At 40.0% G+C, this 14,303-nt stretch overlaps 1 protein-coding gene across 4 annotated transcripts in view; it reads left to right on the forward strand.

Annotated features, from left to right (window-relative positions):
- Window positions 1–14,303, forward strand: part of kiaa0586 (KIAA0586 ortholog) — a 103,269-nt gene that overhangs the window by 67,372 nt on the left and 21,594 nt on the right. For 3 of the 4 annotated variants that reach the window (XM_057344382.1, XM_057344381.1, XM_057344383.1), the window contains exons 23-31: window positions 1,433–1,608; window positions 1,871–2,018; window positions 2,106–2,304; window positions 3,050–3,318; window positions 3,746–3,822; window positions 4,053–4,178; window positions 4,461–4,647; window positions 6,275–6,399; window positions 8,012–8,087. In XM_057344382.1, coding sequence (XP_057200365.1) covers window positions 1,433–1,608; window positions 1,871–2,018; window positions 2,106–2,304; window positions 3,050–3,318; window positions 3,746–3,822; window positions 4,053–4,178; window positions 4,461–4,647; window positions 6,275–6,399; window positions 8,012–8,087 — 1,383 coding nt within the window. Of the gene's footprint in view, window positions 1–1,432; window positions 1,609–1,870; window positions 2,019–2,105; window positions 2,305–3,049; window positions 3,319–3,745; window positions 3,823–4,052; window positions 4,179–4,460; window positions 4,648–6,274; window positions 6,400–8,011; window positions 8,088–8,681; window positions 8,723–14,303 lie in introns of all 4 variants that reach the window. The other variant, XM_057344384.1, reaches the window with a different exon arrangement.

A 14,303-nucleotide genomic window follows, 5' to 3' on the forward strand; every position in this document is an offset into this window, starting at 1 on the left:
AATGCCTGACAGAAAACACTAAGAGTGGCGGAGCGGCACCACGTTCCACTCTACAAACTCATAACATGATTCATAGTGTCGTCGGAGATGAGCGGCACGTTTGTCAAGAATGTCAGCGAGACAGTATTTCCCAATTAAAGTGCTACACTCCTCCTTCACTCCATCCCTGTCTGCGTCGCGTCACTTGTGCTCAGCCAGCGCGGAGGTCCTGCCTCATTAATTCTCGCTTTCCTTTAATAGAAAGATCAATGATGTATCAAATATGCAGAGGAGGCTACGAGTCTGCCGCGAGCAAACCGTTGTCAGCATATTCAGCCTGCACAGACTCTTCCTCGTGTAGTTGAGTTTGAACGCTTGGCCTTAGAATAAAGGAAACGAGGACCTCTGCCAAAAATGTCAGTTCTGTATATTAGCTTTTTAATAGCAAAGGTCCGAAATGCTTACGGGTGCAAGAATTCAGAATAGTTTGAGAGGTTGTTGTAAATTATTTCGCTGTCAAAACGCAGTTTGAGGCACTAAATATATAGGAATAGTTAATGGAAATGTTGACATGTGACATTTACGCATTATGCAATTATTCTGCGTATGTGCAGTTAATATTAGTGTTGTCTGTTTAAATTATACCGACTTGATGTAAATCTATACCAACCCCAAAATGTTGTTTGCGGTTTTGTGGTATATAGATCATGTCATTTAGCTTTAAGGTAACTAAAAGTGAAGTTTTACCAGATGTACACAATTAACTATTTGTAGCTTACGGGAAAAAATAATATGCATACATATACATATACACTATGTGTAAAATATATGAAAAATATATTTAACTTATTTTTTTTTTTATAATTTGACCAAGTTTACAGAAGAGATAAGAAAGATAGAAAGCTAAAATAAAGCAAAAAAGACATGCTGTGTCCGTATGACTCTAGGTTAGGGTTTGTGGTTCATGGCTGTTAAAATATTTAATATATATTTTTAAAAATACAAAATATTATATACAGTTTCAAAAGACAACCTAAACAAGCCACTGTTTATTTATTTTATTTTTGTGCAACTTTCAATTGATTTCGACAATTATAATAATTATTTCCCTGTTCATATCTGTTAACTGTTTTCATGTAAACAGTCTCATATTGTCGCCGTCCTTCTAAAACCTCAGATGTCCAAATTCACAGTTTTTCAGGAAATAGTAAAAAACACAGTACTTTTTCATTGATGAAATACTGAGTCGTCAAGCACTTTTTAATACTTTTTATTGGTTCGATATTTGCAAAACCCAGTGACACACATAAAGGGTGACTAATAATAATGATTTATTGCAAAAACAAAAATGACAAAATATGGAGATACGAGGTTTCAGAAGGACAGCAGCGATATGATGCTGGTCAGTGCTTTACCCCATGTTCATCTTGCTGTTTGTGTTGTTGTGTTATAGTGGAGACAGCCGGAGGGGCCGGTCTGCAGTTGTTCGTGGATGCAGGGGTACCGGTGGACTCTGAGCTCATAAGGGAGTGTGTGAAGGAGGTGCTGACTGAAACCGTTGCTCTAATGCTGGGACAGAGAGAGACCCAGAGAGTGCCCGCTGAACCCGCTCAAACACACGCGCAGGAGGTACTGCATGCACACAGTCAAAAACAGCTTTTGAATCCAAGTGACCGGCCTATTTGGAATATATAAGCAACAATTTCACAAGGCTGGTTGTGTTTTTTGGTGGAACACAAAAAAGATATTTTGAGAAATGTCTCAGTGGTTCTGTAATAGACAACATTTTTTTTTTGTTAACCGTTGTTTTCAACGGTCTTGAAAATTGCATTCATGAGCAGCTGTATTGTAAACTCTTATTTTAATGTGCTAAAGATAATACATATTGCAGGAGCTGACAATAGTGCCAACACCAGTACCCACACCTGAACCCATCCTCAAAGAGCCGCCATCTCCTGTCAGAACCCCTGATCTCTCCGAACATCCTTCTACAGCTTTGCCTCTTGAAGAAAACCAACCTCAGGAATTAACTTCCCCAGGTCATCCATATCATACATTTTCTGAATAACAAATCACGCTGCCAACATGTATTAGTCAGGCTTAAAACGTTTCTGCCTTTGTTTCAGGTCCATCTAGAATTCCCGTGGACACACCGACTACTACACCGATCCCATCTCCCGTCAGGGTGGACGCACCCTCTCCTCCTCCTGCCAGTCGGAGTCCAGAGTCAGCCAGCCTGCCGAACCACCCAGGGGAAGGCACAGAGCTCCCCCTACAGGAGGAAGAGCCACACAGCGAGACAGAAGAGGAGCAGCCTCCTCCAGTGTGCGCTGTTTATTTTCCTATTATTGTCCTAATGCAGAGCAAAAAAACAAACACTGCTTATTTCAATGTTTCATACATACAGATTTTTCATACATAAGTCCCTCCTCAAAACCTATACAAAACAATGTAGGCAGCATTACAAAAAAAACAACTTACAGCTGCTTTAACATGCATTTGTGAAATCACGTTTGGTTTGAAATCCTTTATTTACTTTTTGCATTGACAAAAATGAGTTGTGCTAGTATTTTCAATTTAGGTTTAGGATATTGGGACATGATGTGCAATACAGATGAAATGTGTTAGCCCACAGTGCCCCCTGCTGACCATAAAGATACGTTTTATATCAATCCCAGGTATGGTAAATGCGCTTATAAATAAACTGAAAAGTGCTTTCTCCGACATTGAATTTCACAAACAACTCGAGCAAAAGCGCATCTTTTATTTAAATTGGGTAACCTACAGTTTCATTCTATTTTGTCCATTTTATAATCTTGTTTTTATACCTGACACAATCACAGTTTAGTTTTTCAGGATCTTTATCCACACTTTCTCCATCCCCTCATAAAAACATTTTATTTAAAAAATGAAACGGTCTGAATTTGAAAACGTTTATGTGCAAATGACCTCTGTTGTGACTGGCTAACTTTCATGTGAAATGAAAAAATAAATAAGTGTCTGTCAATGTGTGTAGCCCTGCATGTAATGTTTGTTTTGCTAACACGCCTCCACCTTTCTGTGTAAACAGTGTGATGTCAGTAGCCCGAGAGGATGAAGAAGAATCGCTCATCCCTACAGTTTCACCTCTGCCCTCGAAACCACAGACCGCGCCTCCACCTCCTTTTCCAGTGATTCAGGAACCTCCACTTCCTTCGCCTGCTGCTGAGTCTGAATCCTCCTCCACAGAGGAGAGCAGCTCCAGTTCCAGTGATACAGTGACTGAGACCGAGACAGCAGCCAGACACATCTCAGAGGGAGAGCTGTTGTTCAGTCACGGCCAAATGGCGGCAGTCAGAGGTACGCTCAAACGCCAAAGCTCTGTTCCAATCCCTAGTAAGCTGCCTCACTGTGTAGGGAGCTGTCTTCTAAGGCAAATAGCAATCCAGATGTTTTAGCGCACATTATTCGTTTTGAATGTGAGTGGGTCACAGTGGTGGCATGTAGTCCCTAATATGCTAGATCAAGCACAATATATAGTGAACCATCTATACAGTAGTAAAATGCCTTGATTGTCATTGCACAGCTGTAAAACATGCTCTTCTCAGTAGGACACACATACCTGTACATAAAAAACACAGAGATATGGACGACCCTGATAAAAAATTAGTTGTGGACATTTTGTTTGACCTTTCCAATATGGCGGAGGACTAAAACAATACAGCGGGTAAATGGTTTCAGTGTGCACAAATTGTTTTTATTGAATTCCCACCTCTTTTCTTCGCAGTTCTGAATGAGGAAGGAATCCTTCTGCCAAATTTGTTGAGCAGCTTGAACAATTCCATGCATGGAGTCCAGGACATGGTAAACGTTTGACCCCAGAGTCTTAGCAACAGACCTAAACACTTGTGTCCCTGTTTATCGAACAGAATTGAATGAATTAGCAATCATCTGTGATTTCCGGTGTAAAAGAACTAAGACTGCTCAAACAATGATACAACGAAAAACTTTGGTTTTTGAACTGAACTTTGATCAGTTCTTTCTGTAGATATACACATTGTTCTAGAATACACTGATTTCATCTGTTTTTTTAGGATTATGATCCACCCAGTGAGGGTCAGGTGATCAGTGGGCCACGCCTCCAAGCTCATCATGACCCTATCCTGTCTCTTTTGGCCAGAATGGATCACGGTCCTGTCAGCCAATTACAGCAGCCAGAGGTATCGCATGATTCTAGTGAAAAGTTTTAAGAAGAACACATTTCTGACAATCTTATTAAATGATTCATTCTGACCAGTTGTAACTCGTAATAATCTTTTTATTCTATATTTTTAATTTGAAATACAAAAATGTGACTATTGTTCAAGCTAAATAGCATTGCTTCTGTTTTAACCGATTCCTAAATTTTAATCAAATGTAGGATTAGCGTATAACTGTGTGTTTCAGTTCTGCCCATATCCAGTAGATGGCGCTATGGCCTTTATAATTCGTTCCTCTTACAGAGATGGTGGGTGGACGAGAGCAGTGGAGAGATCAGTGAGGGTCAGAGGCCTCTTCTGACCGCTGCAGAGGAAAGTGTGCTGACGGGACATTCTCTTATAGACCAGCAGAGATCCGCACAGCCTAACACAGAGGTCTCGCCCCATGCCACGCTCACATCACCTGGACAAGTGCTCACTGACCATACAGGTATAAAAACATCACAAACACATGTGTCGGTCTTTAAGAAATAACAGCAAAGCCAATCTGACATGTAAAAGCACCCTATGTTCTGCTCCCCTATCACCCCTATAGAAACGTCAACTTTTTTACATTGTTATTCCTGTCACCGTTAATCTCTCATTTTGCCCGTTAACTCTCCGTGGCCGTTTGGGTGGCCTTGTCCCCTTCCTGTTCCCCTTCGGTGTTGTTACCGGCCCTCCGCGGGGGCGTTTCAAATGCAGCGTGTCTCACACTACCCGTGTTATGTGATCACAGGGAATTAAACTGTTATTGCTTTAGGATCTGTGTGTGTGTGTGTGTGAGAGAGAGAGAGCGAGAGAGCTTGGGCCGACACAGAGGAAGTCAGGCTGTCTGGATACTTCATCAGAATTCAGGCTCGGGGAGAAGAGAGGAAGCCAAACTCTCTTCCACTCTGAGCATCTTTTACAAAGCCTGTGAACTCGGTCCAAATGCAACCACAGAGATGCTGCGCTTTTTCCACTGATGTTCATCTGAAGTTCCCAGCTCCACGTGCATCCTTCTGCTTAAACAACTGATCCATTGAAACTTGAGATTCACTGATATTGTTTTTAAGTGTCCGAAAATCAAATTGCGGAACGTATTTTTTTAATTTCGGACATAATATTCAACAGTAAATAACTGTACTATAACAATAAAAACAAAGAAAAGATATGCTTTTGTTCATCCTGATAATGAGTTATTATGCCATTACACTTACTGTATGTGAAGTTGTTTTTTAGGCTAGATGGTCGCAAATGTATTTTAATTGTTGTTTTAGAGTATGTCTAAAAATAAGTGGCTTGAAATCTGAGTTGATTGATATTATTTGTCTAGTTATACTATAAAAATGAATTTTAGTTGGGTTATTTTGCTGTAACTATTAGATTTGCATCATGACTCAAAATGGAAACATCTGTCCAAACAAAAGCATACAATCAAATAAGGTTTAAAGCAAAGATGTTTTGGAAAAGTTTTACCCGGCCTGCTTTTAAAATGTTTGCCGTTAAGCGATTAGTGAACCCCTGCTGTTCGAAAACGTACATTAAGTTATGAGTCCCGGGCAACAGAACGCTGGTGTAGGTTCCAAAGCTTCTTCCTGTGTTGGCTTAAACCAATATTTACTTAAAGCCAAGACTGCTCTGCTCGCTGTAAAAAGAACCTCGGTGTTGCTTAGAGACGAGCGCTGCCAAAGAAAAAAACACACAGACCCCGGCAGCACATACAAGAGTTCATCCTTGACTGAGGCAGAATTTAATGCTGTTTTGCTTTCCTCTCAATTGTAAAAGAAAACCATTACAGAGACAAATCATAGCTCACGGTCACTAAACCATCTTATTCAGCCTGTCGAGGGGAATCTTGAATCTGTGTAAACCTTACAATCTGTCAAGCTTTTTGCTCACCTGGCTATAGGATTCAGATTTTAAATGGCTTTGCAGATTGGCATTAGGAGAGGTTTGGTCATTTTGTGACCGTGTTGATGTGATGTACAGTCATTACATGTTGTTGTTGTTGTTATTTGACAGACAGAAATGTTTGATTTGACTCCTAATGCATAAAACCAGAAATGATGTGCCGTTGTATCCATGACAACCAGGTGCAGTAGCTGAAGAGAGCGAACTGTCAGTCACCCTCAGGTCGTCAAGGGAACCAAAAGAAGCTGAAGTTTATCATGCGATGGCCGTCTCTTCACCTCAGCCGGAGGATACAGAACATCAACAGGTACAGTGGCACAGGTTTGCATACACTCTTACACCGTGTCTACACAGGGCGCGGCACGACTAACCCATTAAGAACGTTTTGCGTCATGCCATTCGTGTCTGGTGTAGACAGGGGGTTAACAAAAGGGTCTACAAAAGGTTCTTTAAAGTGAAGCCATAGAAGCATTTTTTGCTCCCCCTAGAACCATTTAGTCAAAGGTTCATATCAGAACCATTTCTTTCTTACTTTTTTGTGAGAAATCCTTTTGTGAAACAAAACCGTAAAGCATCTTTTTTAAGAGTGTATCTAAGACAACATGACATTATTTCTTAGAGAGCTGAGTGATCATATTTATTCATGGATTTTCAATAAAACTTATGTTAGGAATAGTACACCCACATATGTAACATTTTTTCATGCTGTTGAAGACAAAATAAATAATTGTATATAAAATCACTTGTATACAGTATGGGACTCGACATGTTGGCAATCCATCATAAACTCCAGTGGGTTAGGAAGGGCATTTTCCAAACGGCAGTGTGCATCCCTATGCCCTACTCCCTTCGAAGGGCTGAGGCCTTGAAGTGAACTCTTGGAAGGGTGTAGGGCACTACTGTCTCTCGTGTAAGCCTTTGGAGCTCCCTTCACAAAGGGAATGACCGGCCAAATGTTACCTTGACCACGCCGCACGTGCACTCTGAAACCAGCGCTCGGTTGTTCAAAATAAACAATATTTTTTGTTGATCATCATCTTATACTATATTTTAACCATCTTAAATCATATTTACCATTGACAAAAATAGTGTAAAACAAATACAGACTCAATTATTATACTTACGTTTGTAGGTAGCGTCAAAGTCCCGCACCATATTTGCTTCAAAATGCATCGCGAGACCTCGTAATCCAAGATCACGGGATCACAAACGGAACTCACTTCCTTGAAGTGACCATGGCATGTACCCTTCGCTAACGGACTTCTGAAAGGGCCCTTTGCGAAGGGATTCAGGTGTACACTTTAGTTTGGTCCCCTTCGCGAAGGGCCCTTCAAGGTCGCATAAATGCAGTTTGGAAAATGCCCTAAATATATTCTGAATCGAAGCGATCGGTGCATGTTAATAACATGCAGTATATCTTTAAATCTCACGTAGTGAAATTGACCAAGGCAAACACATACCAGCACTAAATTCAAATGTCTATAACTTATAAAATATCAATGGTTCTTTAAGATTTCTTTAACAAACACGAGAATCTTTAAAAAAAAGTTATTGACCGATCAATGTATTGACCCATCGTTTCACGTTTCACAAATTTATTAGCCCACTGGAAACAGCGATGCTCTGTCGGAGTTTTTACGCTGCATTTGAGTGACGCTTGATGCTCTGAGGAAAATTCTCTTAATCTCAAAAACAAAGTGGTCTCATCAGTGCTGTGTTGACACTCTCTTGACCCTCATTAATCCAGGATCTGTGGTCTGTACGCTGCCCATGTGTGGGATTTACCCCCCTGATTTAGAGAGAGAGATTGAAACTGTGTTCTCCAGCTCTTCCTGTCTAATCCCTCTGCACACACTGTCCATCTGACGCCCATCTCTCTTCTGATGTTGTCTCAGATCATCTCATCTTTTTTTGTTTAGAGCACAGAAACAACACAGATGGTCCACAGACCTGCAGCGATCCTAGTGAGGCAGTACCGAGATGAAGAGGAGCCAGGTACATAAACAAACTTCGACTTCAAAGTTCAAAACTCACATTCGAGTTGTTCCAAATCTGTATACATTTCTTTGTTCTGATGATCACAGAATAAGATATTTGGAAAAATGCATGCAGTATAACCAGACAGATTTTGCCCCCCATTGACTAACATAGTAGGAAAAAATACAATGGTGGTCAAAAGTGCCCCAGAACTGTTTGCTGTCCTACATTCTTCAAAATGTCTTCATTTGTGTTCATCAGAACAACTATTTTAAATTATAAAGTCATTTTTCCTTCTGTGGGAGTCAATGGGGGGGGGGGAATCTGTCTGTTTATAAGCATTTTTCCAAATATCTTTCTCTGTGTTCATTAGAATTGATACAGATTTGGAACAACTCGAAGGTGAGTAAATGATGAATTTTCATTTTAGGGTGAAGTATCCCTTTAAATAAACGGTGCAGTTTGCTCCGCGGCCTGTAGATGGCGGTGTGTCTATACAACCGTCTGCAGTGTCCTATTGACACGCTGAGGTCAATGCAGTCACTCTAAAGCAAATTGTCCTCTTCTCTCCTTCTCTCGTGACTTGTGTGAACCCCCCTTCCTGTCGTCAAGGGTCCAGAGATGCTGGAATCAGCTTTTCAGACTTCACTCAGGTGTGAAGAAGATGCTCGGCTGAGACAAATATCCTCCTGACAGCAGAGATGGCATTTGTGTTTAGTTTGATGGTTTTGCTGAATCTGTTTGTTTAAGGAGTGACTGAGAGTTTCATAGTTACATAGACAGAGATCTTTAATCCATTGCGGATTGAAAAGATAATAAACCTTAGTGTCTCTTCTGAAAAACTTGATGCATTTCTTCAAAATGAAAAATCTGTCAACAATTTCTCAACCTGTTGTCAGTTTAAACCCGTGTGATTTTATTTCCTCTGCAAAACACAAATGAAGATATTTGGAAAAATGTCGGTAACCAAAAACCGTTGGTCTCCATTTACTTCTATTGAATGGACACAAAACCATTGCAAGTCGATGGGGACCAACGTTTTTTTCAAAATATCTTCTTTTGTGTTCTGCAGAGGAAAGAAAGTCATAAAGGTTTGAAATGACAAGAGAGCGTGTAAATAATGAAAGAATTTTCATTTTGAAGGTGAAGCGTTCCTTTAAGGTTTGTATTAGAGAACCATTTGAATTCGGTACACATCACCCCAGTTTAATAACACGACACAGCTGCCAATGTTCTTGTGTCCCACTCCTTTCCCTCTGTGAGACTTTATGATCTCACTATGAACCTGTAAGTCATGCTATAAAATCCAATGTGCCACCCTCTTGTCAAATAAACCGTATGCACACCTGTGACTGCACATCAATTTTACATGAATGAGCCATGTTGCTTAGCGACCATACGCCGATTTAGCCAATTATATTGATTTGCATTACCAAGCATTGTCTGCCTGTCTGTCATCATAATTATTGTCTGTCTGTATGTTTGTTTTTATGTCATCGCTATTATTTACCTTTGTCTGTCTGTCTATCAGTAACACTCAGCCTCTCTCATGGTCTGTTGCTTTAGTGTTCAACTGTGAATCTTGACATTGTCATCTTTTGCATCCTCCTCCTCTTTTATTTCTCTCCCTCCATTTCTCTTTTTGTCATGATTCACATTTTCCGCTCTTACCCGTAGTTCTCCACACATGTGCGAGTCATTATAGTTATCCAGAAGCATTGAGATATTTCCATGTGGACTGTTGCAGAGCAGCCCATCGTGTGTTATAAGCGTGTGCTGACGGCTGATTGGACATGATCAATGTTTGAACTCGTTGCGTGTCATTACATTTGCCCGGCTGGTTTTTCTTTTCTCTCTCACCGTGTAATTTGACGCACCAGTGAAAATACAAAAATACCAGAGCTGCACGTCAATTTGGGGGTCTCCGGTTACTTTGCAAATTGCCAGGACATTACACTCCATCATTACAGTGATGTGTGCAGACGGTGTCAGAAATTGACTTCATTAAGGGGAAGTAAATGCCCTGGGATTGATTTTCAAGGTCATTTTTTGTATTTACAAAGCCATTTTGTTTTTAAACAGTATCAGATGCACAGTACCTCATCCATTTATGTTAAATATTTGACTGGAGCCAGTTTATGACCATCATGGATGTTAAACATTAAATTAGATCGGCTTAAAATACAGATGTAAAAACAGAAATAATTTTGCAAAAATATAATGTTATTATATAAAGATATAATCGCGCAATTCCCTCAAAGTACAAGTACACAACTCGCATACACAATGTTTAATAAAGCTTTAATACTCGATTTAAAAAAGGACAAATTAGTAAATATTCCAAAGTTGAACATCACTTTTTGACACGTCTGTATGTGTGCGCCCGTCTTAAAACAATATAAGCACATTTTTGGTATAATCCTAAAGGTGTCCGTTTACATAGACATGCACTGTTATTTCTATTGTAGGCGTCACACAAAACGTAATTACGCTAAACAGCCTGTATATCTTCACAAAGTCTCACTGTTAGATCTGTCCTTTCCGCTCTTTATCAGCGCTCACACAGTAAACCGTTTGTGCCTTTGAATAGAGGTGACAGCACTGAATGTCCCCCAATGTGTTTCCTTGTTTTCCCAGTGCAATGCTATACTGTAAGTACATGACACGAGACCCTTTTAGTCACAGCTTTACCCCAGACGAAAGGCATGGAACAAATAGACCTTCTGTGGCTACGCTTCGCGCCTGTGTCTGATCTACAGATGGGCCAATTGTGTCGTCTAATAAAGGCTTAGTGTGCTACTGTACGCTCAGATCGATGTAGACATGACCCGAGCAACGTCCTCTGGTAATACATCTGCACTTTCTGATTGTCATCTAGCGCTTTACCAATCACAGAATAGATGCTCTGTTCAGATGTCCTGGTTCTGGTTTTATTCGTGACATTGAGGGTGAAAGGCAAGTTAAGGATGCTGATGTAATTGTGGCTGGATTCGGCCACAGATGCAGTGTGGTGCGAGTTTTTGTCTGATATTTTTAATTCATTTGATTTATTTAAAGTTTTAGCCAGTGCCCACACCGTACAATGTTGTTGCTGCTTTAAATTACAAGTCGTATAATTGTTTGGTATGTTATATTAGATAGAATTGTATAACATTAGGACAAGTTAAGTGTCTGTAAGGTTCATTCTGTTGTTTGCATGTACAGTAGTTGGTGTGTGCTTTGTTGTTGGTACCGTGTTGTGTTAAAGCGATAGTTCACCCAAAAATGAAAATTCTGTCACCATTTACTCACCCTCAAGTTGTTCCAAACCTGTATAAATTCTTTTGTTCTGTTGAACACAAAAGAAGATATTTTGAAGAATGTAGAAAAGCAAATTGTAAGTGGTATACTATGGTAGGCAATGTTGCCCCAGAATTGAAAAATGCTAACATTCTAATGCTAACATTCACTTATTTGTGAAAAGTGGAGATTTTTGTCCAGTCGTAATGTACATTTGTGCTTCACAGACTTGCACAACTCATAAAAGACTCTCTATCCTGATGTGAAAGTGGCTTTGGTTGAACACTAGACTCTTGTGTTTGAAATATTGGCCCCTCTGTGGAGCACAGGAAGGGGGTGAGGGCACACAGCTCGCCTCTCGAGGGCCATACCCATAAACTGTTTCCAAGCTGCTCCGTCGCTCTGTTTTTATTGGGATCAAAACATCTATCAAGGTGTTGAGAGCCGTGTTTAGTTCAGCTATGTGTGGGCCCTGTTTCTCGATCGGTTCTGCCAGCTCGTCCCTGTAATGATAACACGCCTGCAGCCACGTTTGGTTAAGAAAAATGTATGTGTGCCAAGTGAGAACAGAGAAGCACGCATTCAAGTGCCTATGCAATTAAGTGACTTGCGATTTTCATGGTGCTGGCGCTGAATTTTGATGACATTTTAAGCTTATTGTTATGCAAAGCATGCAGGAATCATTTACGCTTCAGTCAGATTGCGTTGGTCTTTTTTTTCTTCTTACACATTGTTTAAACATGCATGCATTGTATTTTTATTTTAAAGCTGTAATTGTTGGGGTTAAAAGAAACAAAAATGAGTTATTTGGCAAATACTTAAAAAACTGTGTTCAAAAATGTTTTTGCCTTATCCCATTTTGCAACTATAAGCTTATTATAATGATTTATAATATAATCTGTGATCAGTTGTTTGTTGATACATAAAGACAAATTAAAAATTAAAATGACTTGTAATTTTGTGTTTCAGACAGAGCTTTCCATAGAAAGGCAAGTTACAGATTGCAGCTTTAAAGTCGATATTTGAATAAAGTCAGATGTTTTTATTGCCTTTCGTGTAATGAGAGTTTGATGCGTTATATAAACATAATCTAACGCACACAACTCAGATCGGTACCATTTATTGAAAGTTAGCTTTAAGAACGCGTTCAAAACAGGACAGACGGGTGTCCGGCAATCATTAAGTGAAAAAAGTTCGTAAATATTTATTATATTGTTTTAACATGCATTTGTTATTACTTGAAAAGATCTGACCCTGTGATCGTTATACAGCATGTGAAGTCAAAGTCAAGTTGAAGTTTTCAAGAGACGGCCTGTTTTATGGACCCCTTTAACATATGTTACATTGTATACATGGGCAAATTGTATTTATGTATTTCACATATGGATTGACCTATAGTTACTTAGACTTTCATGTGCATAAGAGAAACAGCAAATCTTTACGTTCACTTCAAATCAGTCCAGATTTCTGTGATGTGCTGTGAAGTTGGACGATCTCAATAAATCGTTGCATTATGAATGTTTTTGTTTTGGTTTGAGCTCGCAGTGTGACGCCATCTCGTGTTTCCTTTTCAAACAGCAGTCTAACGCAAACAAACACAGATACACTGAGACGCTGTCTCCTCTTTTCACTTTTCATCACACCGCTCCTCCCGGACGTGGGTTGGGTCTGGTTTAAACGCAGATGAGAGCAGATTATTTACTCCACGGCTGCTTTTAGGTTTATGGTCAAAGAACGGCGACTTGTGCGTGTTTGTTTAAACAACCTGCACAAAACAATTTGGAAGCATGTATGTTTGTTATTGGATGACACTGTGGACTTCTTACATTTGATCAGACCGCAAGTATAGCGACCTTGTTTGACCTTACAACTCTAAAATATGTGAATAAATGATATCTGGTGCACACGTCCCATTCTTTCATATAGGAGCTGTATGGTGTGGTTGACAAATCACGTTTTTGATGTGATTTCTGAGGTTACGGGATGAAAGAAGAGTCCGATCAATGCCAGCCTTTGGCCATGTTTTTCTCTTAAAGTGGGAAGAAGCGATAATGGGACCCGATGAAAGAATAACAAACCAGAAAGTTCAATTCTGTCTTTGTATTTATGCAGCCACACACTCACCCGCTTCTCTCTGCCGTTCGGACATAAACTCTCACTCCAAAAGCTCTGGAATAACACTCTATATAAACAAACCCCAAAAGTTGAGGTTTTGTAGCCACCCAGAACTTCACCACATTGAAACGGAATGGAAAGAGCAAAACAGAAGGCAGAGAAGAGTGGGTGTTGTGTTAGAGGCCGTTCTCTTACAACAAAAAGAAAATGGCGGGAGAAACCACGTTGTTCTACACAAGAAAACCTGGGCTTAACTGGATTTAGTGCTTTAGAAAGTGTTTTTACACACTCTGTGTTTGGCAAAGTATGTGGACATCCACCACAGAGAGAAGTTATGCGAGAGGTCAACCTCACGTTTCCCACAAATGAAGTGACGGGACACGGGGCTTGTCCAAATGATGTTGGGTTCTTCCTTTTTGATTTAGAGCCAGTTTTCTTCTACTGTCCTCAAGACGATGTTTGCTGTGTATGTTGCCGTTGAGCTGTGCCAAAGAACGCTGCGTTTAATGTGCGTGCACTTTTTAAAGCTGAATTGAGAAATCAACTTTTCCAGATTAAGTAAGACAGATCCGCCAAAACCAAAGTGGAACTGTTAAGTCTTTAACATCACTCCAAGCCGGACGTGAAACGGCTCCAGAGAGAGAAAATTGGAATCAAAATAAGATGAATACGCAGTTCTTGCGTGGCAACTATCCTGCCCAGTTATCACTGGAAGTACAGTTATTAGTGGTACTTGGTAAGGCAACCATAACTATTATTATTTCTTTGGCGTACATGTGGTATTTTGTTAGAAACTACAGTTACCGTGGTCATTTTGTAAAAGGTTAACACTGTCTGGAA

The sequence above is a fragment of the Triplophysa rosa genome, linkage group LG10 (assembly GCF_024868665.1).
Source record: "Triplophysa rosa linkage group LG10, Trosa_1v2, whole genome shotgun sequence".
Taxonomy (NCBI): Eukaryota; Metazoa; Chordata; class Actinopteri; order Cypriniformes; family Nemacheilidae; genus Triplophysa; species Triplophysa rosa.